A 10,308-nucleotide genomic window follows, 5' to 3' on the forward strand; every position below is an offset into this window, starting at 1 on the left:
GCCGTCAACTCGTCCATTTTATTACCCACCGAACTCCTCTCCTCCATAAATCTCTGTTGTCTCGATCCGGTCCTCTTTCCTCACCTTTTTGATCCCCCTCTGCATCCTCTGTGTGTTTTCCTCCAGATTTCAGCAGGGGTGTCCACCGCTCTGCTCGCTAAACCGGCCGGCATAGGCGCAAGCAGTTGGTCCCTGGAATAAACAATGCGACCATGCTTCTGTCCCGCTAACGAGACGTGTCCAAATGTAACTATTTCCAGCGCTAAAAACCCAAATAAAACTCTCTCCACCAGCATGTTAGAGAGGGTGCAGCTTCGACGTGTTACCGTGAAAAAAAATACAAAAAATAACGTAAGTTAAGAAGTAAGAAGAAAAAAGTAGGAATACTGGTCGGAATTGCTGTAACGGGCTGTATGCACATTTGAATTTTCGTGGATTTTAATTGACATTTAAGGTGAATATACAGAGATTAAATGAAATAAAAATGATGGCATTCACTGATCTGGGGCATCATGACTTTGTAATATTGGATGAAATCTGCGCAAGTTTTTTAATGGATGCAGGGTTAGATGAATATAAAGACAGATTTGGGTTGTGCCATGGGCATAGAATAAAAGCAAACGCTGGCTTTGAAACTGAGTAAGACTGTCCTGTCTAGCTGCATCATAGCGCTGCAAGACCCTACGGAGAATAGTAAAAATTGCCAAGGGGGGATCACCGGAGACTCCCTCCTCACTATTTGTGACATTTACCAGGTAGGTTGCAGACGAAGGGTCCAAAACATTGTTGAGGATTCCTATCACCATCCCACAATCTCTCAGACACACTACCATCAGGAAAGAGGAACAGGAGCATCAGGACTCGGACTGCCAGACCGGGTAACAGCTTCTTCCCTCAGGCTGTGAAACTAATGAATACCCTGCCACCACCGAGGTCTTATTACGAGGACAGTAAACTGTTTACTGTACTATCTTTTGTTTACCTGTGCGGTGCACTAAATACATTTTGAATAATATTTTATTAACTTGCTTATGGACATGTTTTGGTTTACGTGCTGTGCGTGATGTTGTACACCGTGGTCCGGAGGAACTTTGTTTGTTCGGTTGTGTATATGTACAGCCAGATGACAATAAGCGGGAATTTGAACTTAAAGGTGAATGAATAAATGTACTAACAAGATGATGTCAACACTGGAAGCATTATTTGGTGAGTAAAGCAGCATCTAACGAAAGACCAAGATTACTTCAGATCACTCCTTTGTTGTAACCTCTGCTATGGTAATGAATCACAGAGATCTGTAAAGTTATGCATTCCGTCTCTGCAGTGACACCACTGGATTAGAAAGCGAAAACCAGCTGATGTGTTCAAATTTCTTAGTCACGAGGCCAGACGATTTGCCCTATAAAATTTGAATAAAGATGGAATAGGCTTGGAACAGATCTGCTCAGTCCAGATTTTAGATTTAAAATGTTAATTTTACAAAGGTTTGGGGATCTAACCCCAGTATGTCAGATCATTCAGGACATGAGAAAGGAAAGTGGAAAGATTGGATGAGAAGCATTGTAAACCTAACATAAGAAGATAGAAACACATTTGAACAGAATTATGCACTGAAGGAAAACAAAATTACTAAATAGAATTTAGCAACTGTTTGTATTATAAATATTCCAGAAGGTGAATATCTTGCAAATAAAATTATATTTATCTTACGACGCAGTAAACACGAAGAATACATTAGTGCAAATAAATTACATTCAAATGAAAATATTACATTAACTTTTCTGTAAATGTGAAGTAACGTCATCATTCCAATGGAAGTACATAAAAACTAAATGACAACCCAGTGATTTCAACACAGATGCTTGCAGGTTTTTATATGTGAGGACTGCCTGGTGCTCCAAATTCCATCTCTCTGTTGAATTATTTTAGTTTTACTCAATGCTGAAGAGTATATTGTTTTACAGAGTTGAATTGATCTTTACAGAGAGTATTATATTATTGTGACAAAAGTATCAATGCCACCCAAGGTCATTCCTGAGGACCAGACGTGCTCCTGTTAAGTATTTATACACCCTATGGAGTCATTGGTCCCATAACTCTTATGATTAATGTCCTTTCTAGGTATCTTATCATCAGGGAAATAAATATAATAGCACATAGTTTGGGGCACAAAAAGAAAGTCCCAGGATGTAGAGGATAGCTTTTCTGCCAATTTTCTTTCACCTTAAACTTTCGCAATCTCTCTCTTTAGAGCCTGTCTGTATCCATTAATTTATGCACCCGGATAGAGAACTGCTAACATATGCTGCTCTTGTTGGGTGGCCTTTATTCTCCCCCTAATTACGTCACAGACTTGAGGAACATTACTTCACTTAACAGTGCAATGTAACATTTGTTTACATAATATTTTACCTCTTATGAAAAGAGGTTTCATTACAGAATTCCAAGTTAGGAATATTGTATCTGAACATCAGACAATGGACATCCAACATGTCCAGTAACCCATCTCTTGCTGATTGAAACATTGTACTTCGGGACTAAATGCTCTTATATAAATATTGTAGTGAGCTGTAAGCATTATCCCCTCTCCCAACCAAATGAATCAATCAAGTCTACAGCAGGAGGAGAGTTACATAACAATAAATAATTTGCACCCGTATCATTGATCGTCCTTGAGTTGTGTAAAAGTTATTCCTCCAGATTTCAAAACCTTGAAGTTTCTTAAAGTGCTGCCTGTTGTACAATCGGAGAGAATCTAACTTTTTATCAGGAATGCTCCAAAGTATATGTGTTCGTCATCCAGTGTGACATATTTCTGCTCCAGACCGTGGACTGCGGCTTGAAGCCAGCTCTTGGCTTGCATATAGACTAGTGTGCTAGACTGATCAAACGCACTCTCTGCGTCATGCAACATCTTCACCTCCATGCTCAATAATGAATTGCAGTTATTCCTTCCTGTGCAATGCTTGAGTTCTAACTTGACAGGCGAAGTGTTATTGCATTGATTTAGGACGGAGCATGTCACTTTCAGCTTGGCGTATACATAGTACATCCCATCCTTGGTGCTGTGTAACTCTTGATCTTTAAAATGGAAACCAGCACCCAGGTAGCTACCTGCCATTCCATCGGCGACTAACCATTTTACAGTTCGGTTGTAATCTACAGACAGAAACAAAACAGCCATTAAATTACTGCATGTGAATTTGCTACAGATTCAAATACAAATACTGTATATTAGCATCATTTCTAAATGTTATGAACCAACATATAAATGTTGGATGAAAGCTTCACAGAGCTTCCTCACGCCAAGGCTGGTGAAAGTGCTTAATGAATGACCGCAATTACAACCAGCAATAAACAGCCAGCCTCAGAAACTCGGGCACCAAGTACTTGACTAATCTGCGAAGTAGCAAAACTAACAGGGATGAAATAGCGGTTTCCCGCTGTTGCCTGTAAGGAATTTGCTCATACGCCCCGTGACTGCATGGGTCTCCTCCAGGTGCTCCGGTTTCCTCCCACAATCCAAGGACGTACAGTTGTCCGGTTAATTGGTCATTGCAAGTTGTCCCGTGAATAGGCTAGGGTTAAATTGGGAGATTTCTGGAAGGGCTGGAGGGGGCTACTCCTAATTGTATCTCAATAAATAAATAAATAAATCTAGGGGAAAGCCTCAAAGACCTTGGCTCAGTTTGTTTTGTTTTCTACATCTATCTTATTGTTCCATTATAATTTATTTTAATAAATGTGATAGACTCCTCAACTTAATAAAACTAGAGATGCTGCTGAACAAAACTGATGGAAACTTCAGATTTTAGGCATGTGATGGGCGAGTTATGAGTGTGATGTCAGCAATATTCAGTATAAGAACTGAGAGCTGGGGTAACATTAGGAAGGAACTGTAATCATGGAAATTACAGCACAAAATTAATTATTTGGTAATGTCTTTGACCAAATGGAATAATCTAATGCTTCCGCTACAGTTATATACTTTATTTACAGGTTTTATCAAATCCCCTTAAGACTTGTAAATCTACTAGTATTAAAACATTCCCTGTCCGTAACATTATCAGCATGAAAAAATAACTTCATTTTTTTTTCTTCAACCCTCTATTGACAAATCATTAATATCGTCTAGATACGGGATAAAGCTTCCTCTACTTTGCCCCGTGAAATCCATCCAAAGAACCGCCTTCGTTCTCTTAAAGTATCTCCCTGTCTAGCCCCCGTTACGCATTTAGACAAGGTAATTTTATAGATAATTAAAAATCTGCTTACCAACTTGTGCTAACAGCTGCGCGGCATACTGCTAAATAAACAAAAAAAAGAGAATGTGATTAGATATTGGAATTTCAGAAATTCGTAAAGAAATACGTTAGATCTCAGTTTAAACTTTATAACTATGTTCATCTCGGTGTATCTGTATTCATCTCTCTGTGTACAAATTCCCACGGGTATGTTTCGGTCGTCTGAGTGTGCACGTAAATCAGTGTCGCGGAAGATGCCGACTCTAGCCCAACTGCCCATTTGAGTGAGTGAGCCTACATTAGAAGTTGATATACGCAACCCATCAATCCTAGAGTTGCACTCAATCCGAATAGTTTGGATCTACCATTTGGTCTGGAGTAGTGCAGACCATGTCTAGAGTTCACAGTGTGACAACCACGCAAGATTTTCGCGGAGACAGAGAAAGCGTGAGATCTTACTTTGTCTTTGACGTCTGTGGAAAGCTTGGGATAGATGAAGAGGCAAAAGGCACAGAGAAGACCGGCGATGGTGATGAAGAGCAGAAGCACCGAAATGAAGACGGCTGCGAGTAGGCGGCGCTGGCACTGGAGATTGCACTGGCTCGATTCTTGGGGCTGCTTCGACGGCCAGCTGCTGTGGGTCGGGATCACTGTCACTTCTCTCAGATCCTCCTGTTGAGACATTTTAGCAAGGTCCTTTCACTCTGCTCTCGAGCTGGCACTGTGTGTTCTGCGACTAGAGGATCGGCTGGGCCTTTTTATGTTTCCCTTACTCGGGGAAGTTTCCGTGATGACAGAGCCCGTGAGCCGGACTTCCCCAGCGACTAGAGGTCGCTACATTCAGAAGTCTCTAGGATTCACCCTACACAGTCAGGAGAGGAAACGTGGGTGGAGGAAAGGGACGTGTCAGTGGAACCGAGCGACAGTTTGAAGGGAGGGAAGAGAGTGGGAAAAGGAAAAAAAATAAACCCAATACAGTAGCAGAAGAGTGTGGAAACGTAACGGGCTGTAAAAGGAACGGAGAAATAATCAGACATGTGAAAGAATGAGAGGTGAACCAAACTGGACGTGACACTTGGGTAAAGGGGAGAGAGCTGCACAAAACGAACAGAAAAAGGTCCGGGGTGGGGTGGGGGTGGGAGGGCAAGGCGATAAAAGGAATGTAAGCAGAGCACTAGAAATCATTTGGGAGATTTCGAAATAGAATTAAAAAACCGAGACACAGAGTGAAACCTGTCAACGTAGAAACAAGACTACAGGCGGAGATAATCCTGGAATCATTGAGCATAGAGTGAGGCCACAGAAGAGAAGAGGGAGTACAGACTCGACATGGAAATTATAACCTTAAGGTAAAATAACGACAGATAAAATACACAAAGAGAAGCAGTGTGAAAAAGTGTTGGGTGAGCGTTTATGTCTCTCTGTCCCGACTCTGTCTCCTATTTCTTCTTTCATTGTCCAATACCCCCGATATTGAAGCTACTGCCCGCGACATTATTACAGCAACTTAAAGAGGTCCATTGAAATTAACACGGCTGCCAAATACACGGGAGATGTTGCAGGTGCTGGAACACGCACACAGTGCTAGAGGGACTCAGTAGGTCAGGTAACATCCATGGAGGAAATAAAATGTTTACATTTTAAGCAGAGACCTTTTACCAGGGTTGCTCAGTCATCAGGACGTTATTATCTTTGGACCCTTCATTAGGACATCACATCCGTCAAATACGGGCAGATCATTTCAAATTATTTGAGATATCAGCAGCTCCGAAAGAAACAATCCAAGACAATACTATATTCAACTGTAATTATTAGAAACTGCAACTTCTAGACTTATCTCTCTGTCTCCAACTCCCTGACTTTAATTCATTTTTTAAAAAATTACTAGGCTTCCATATCTTCCTGTTCTTTTTCTCTGTCCTTTTATCTCGAGATCTCATTGACTATATTATTTCTCTTTAATTTTCACATTTTTTTTCTGTGTATCTTTGCAGTTTCTCTCTGTTATTCTCCTTTTCTTTCTCTTGCTCTCTGTGATTTAGCATTTGGCCAGATCTGTTAATCTTTGTGTTATCTTTGACATGCCACCTACCAGAGAGTTTCCCATAGAAACATGAGTATAGATCTGAAATATAAACAATAGGATGCAGAAGTACTCCATGGTCAGCTACAGCGTCAAGATTAAAGTTAATATATCATCAGAAAACCCACCGGTATCCTGAGGGGAAACATCAGCCTAAAATATTGACGATTTCCTCTTCATCAGCTGGGTATCTCCAACATTTCTTTTCCTGGATGTTCACCTTATGCCCTTCATGATCCCATATAATTCTGTCAATTTGTTTTCCCAACTCTGTTGCTTCATAATCCCTTCATAATCCCATATAATTCTGTCAATTTGTTTTTCCAACTCTGTTGCTTCCTGCACTGTTGTTACTATAGATGCAGTACAAATCGTCAGGAAACTCAGCTGGGTTTCTGGAAACCAGAAAATCCCTGAATGCCTTGTAGAAAAGGGATACTGGAAGTCCCAGAGGAACAGGAAGAACTGCTTGTTTTTAGATTTAAATTAGAATGATGTCACAGCTGTTGAAAAACAATTTTGGTTTTACTTGAAGGCTTTCCTCATTTTGTGGTTTCATTACAAAAATAGGATGCAACTTCAATAATATGAAAAGGGAAAGGTAGACTTATATCTCAGAGAGAGACTACACACCTTCGTGGATCTTAGCAGGTCTTTTGACAAGGTTCTGCATAGTGGATTGGTCCAGAAGGTTGGAATACATGGGGCCCAGGGTGAGAAGGAAAACAAGAAGCAAATTTGGCTTGGTGGTAGGACCCTGAGTGTGGTTGTGGTGGGTTGCTTTTCAGATTTCTCTAGCAACAAGGTCATCTGCTGCAAGGATAAGTGCTGGGTCCTCTATTGGTTGTCATATATATTAATGATTTAGAAGGGGTCGAGTCAAGAACGTTCACGCCGTGACCCTGTTAATCCAAAAGGAGACCAATCCTGACATTACGCGCCAGACCAAGTGATCCAGTGGGTGGTAAAAGGATAAACCCTCGGCCCAATGGAAATCATGAAAATCATTAGCCACAACATCGAAGGCTTCAGCCACAGTAAAGCAGAAACCCTGGCAAACTTAAAACCAGATATCTTGTGCTTACAAGAAACTCATAAACTGAACAACAAACCCTATGTGCCAGGAATGCACTTAGCTATTGACACCCCTAGACATCTATAGTAATGAACACAGCAAATATCCAAGCTGGCTCAGTGGAACTTCTGAAAGTTGAAACAAAATGCATAACTATCATCTCGGTCTACAAACCCCCTAATGAACCATTCTTGTGGCCACCTAACCTAGATTTCCAGGACAAAATGTACCTCATTATTGGTGACTTTAATAGCCATAGCACCAACTGAGGATATGAAGATGATGATGCAAATGGAGAAGAAGTTGTACCATGGGCTCTAAACAACAGCCTTGAGCTACTATATGAGTCAAAGGACACCCCTACCTTCACAAGTGACTGATGGAGGAAAGGATACAACCCAGACCTTGCCTTTGTTACCTTGGCAAGCTCCAACAACCTCTTCACACGAACAGTCCTCCAACATATACCCAAATCCCAACATTGTCCAGTCCAGGTAGAATCCCTTCCAGTTCTGAGACCTGTGCCATCAAAGTACCTACCAAGAATTAACCTGAGAAAAGCGAATTGGACATCTTTCGCAGAATCCCTTGATCAACTTATCAATACCATACCACCAGAACCTGATCATTATGATCAATTTGTCCAACTAACCTGGAAAGTAGCACAACAGAACATACCTAGAGGCTGCAGAACCAAATATATTCAAACATTGACTAGGGAGATCAAGCAAAGTTATGATGAGTATGTCAGCTTATATGACCAAGACCCATTTGGTCAAGACACTATTGAAATGGGAGAGTCAGTTCTGTCCCTACTGAGCCAAGCGTTGGCAGGAACTGATAGAAAACACAGACATGACCAAGAACAGTAAAGAAAGCATGGGCAACTGTTCGGAAACTCAACTCAGACAATAGATCACCACAGAGAATTGCTGCCATAACACCCAAACAGGTTGCCACCAACTAATACTAAATGGTCGACCAAATAACAAAGAATGGAGGCAAAAGTAAAAGCAACATCAGGAGATGGAGTCAGCTCTCTCAGACGGGAGTAACAACTTCCCAACTCTCACCCTAGAAGAATTAAAGGATGAAGTATCACAGCTAAAATCCAACAAAGCTGCTGGCATAGATGGGATTCTTAATGAATTCCTTAAACATCTTTGACCTGAAGCACTCCACCGGCTTCTGTCTCTTTTTAACTGTTGCCTAAGATCATTAAAAATACCTAAAAAGTGGAGAAGAGCCAAAGTTGTTGCTCTCCTAAAACCCAATAAAGACCCCTTATTAAACCCAATAATATCCCCCTTAGCCGAAGATTTTCTAACACCAGACCAAGTTGAGTTCAGGCCAGGCCACTCTAGCTGCGGTCAAGTCCTGAACTTAACCCAATATATTGAGGATGGCTTTGAAATGCGACAAATTACAGGGGCAGTATTCATTGACTTAACAGCAGCATATGTCACTGTGAATCACAGAGGCCTTCTATTGAAATTATCTAAAATGCTAAAGAATGAAACCACAGTCAAAGTAATAAGAAGCCTCCTAGAAAATCACAGATTTTATGTAGAAATGAATGGAATTAAGAGTAGATGGCGTCCACAAAAGAACAGACTACCACAGGGATCAGTCCTGGCACCTCTACTATTTAATATTTACACAAACAACCAACCAACCTTTCCTAACACACGCAGGTTTATCTATGCAGACGACCTATGCATAGCAACACAAGCTAACTCCTTCCAAGCAGATGAAGTACGACTTACAGCAGTCCTCGAAGCAATGAAGTAGCATTATGAAAAATGGCCTCTGGACCCAAATCCATCAAAAACTCAAGTGTGTGCATTCCACCTGAGGAATCAAGAAGCAGCTCGGAAACTCAAGATCTTCTGGTGTGGGAAGGAGCTCGAACACCATCCGACTCCAATTTACCTGGGCGTGACACTGGATAGGACTCTCTTATTTGCCACCCACATCCAAAAACTCCGAGGGAAAGCTGGCCCTCGCAATTCTCTCTTGTAAAAATTAGCAGGCACGAAATGGGGAGCTAATGCTCACACACTTAGATCAACTGCCCTAGCACTCTGCTATGCACCTGCAAAATACTGTGTACCTGTGTGGGGCAGATCAACCCAGGCGAAGAAAATAGACCCGTTGTTTAACGAAGCCTGCTGAATAATCACGGGCACACTGCGCCCCATACCCACTAACATCATTTACAGACCTGCAGGCATTGCTCCCCCCCAGAGATCCGAAGACACACTACAACAAAAATTGAAAAAGGTAAACAGAACTCAGATCCACGGCACCCATTACATCATCATGTGCCAGTTTCCAACCGCCTAAAATCGAGGAAAAGCTTTGCTACAGTGGAGGAACAACCGCACAGAACATCCCCCCAAACATACAGGATTGACGTCTGGCAACAAACAGAAGCCAGAACCCCACCAAACAATACAGTGCAAGGCCCCACAGAAATGTTACCAGACGGGGCACTGCTTGACAGACAGAGAGTGGTGCACTCTCAACAGAGCGAGAGCGGGAGTTTGTAGGACGGGAGACAATATGGTGAAGTGGGGTTTAAAGACCAGCGAATCCTGTGAGTGTGGCGAAAGGGTGCAGAACATTGAACACGTTCTGCGCAACTGCCCACTCTCCCCTGATTTAGCTGACACTGACCTGCTCGACATCAACCAAACAACACTAAGAGTGGCTGGCTGTCTGGTGTGAGAAGCTATGATGATGATGATTTAGAAGCGAATACTGTATAGGTGGGCATACTTATCACACACATTGGTGGTGCTGTGGACAGTCTAACTTCAAGTTCAAGTTTAAGTTTAATTATCATTCAACCATACATAAATACCAAATAAAACAGTGCTGCTCCAGGGCCATGGTGCAAAACA

The 10,308-nt window shown here is 41.7% G+C and overlaps 1 protein-coding gene across 1 annotated transcript; it reads right to left on the reverse strand.

The window, feature by feature from the left end:
- Window positions 1–1,742: 1,742 nt before the first annotated feature.
- Window positions 1,743–5,105, reverse strand: LOC140191149 (uncharacterized). Its single transcript, XM_072248276.1, has 3 exons — window positions 4,704–5,105; window positions 4,276–4,306; window positions 1,743–3,159 (listed from the first exon to the last, which is right to left on the reverse strand). Exons 1-3 carry the CDS (start codon window positions 4,926–4,928, stop codon window positions 2,756–2,758), a joined length of 660 nt encoding a protein of 219 aa, XP_072104377.1. The 5' UTR covers window positions 4,929–5,105; the 3' UTR covers window positions 1,743–2,755.
- Between the last annotated feature and the right edge of the window lie 5,203 nt (window positions 5,106–10,308).

Source organism: Mobula birostris, chromosome 32, assembly GCF_030028105.1.
Source record: "Mobula birostris isolate sMobBir1 chromosome 32, sMobBir1.hap1, whole genome shotgun sequence".
NCBI classification, from domain to species: Eukaryota; Metazoa; Chordata; class Chondrichthyes; order Myliobatiformes; family Myliobatidae; genus Mobula; species Mobula birostris.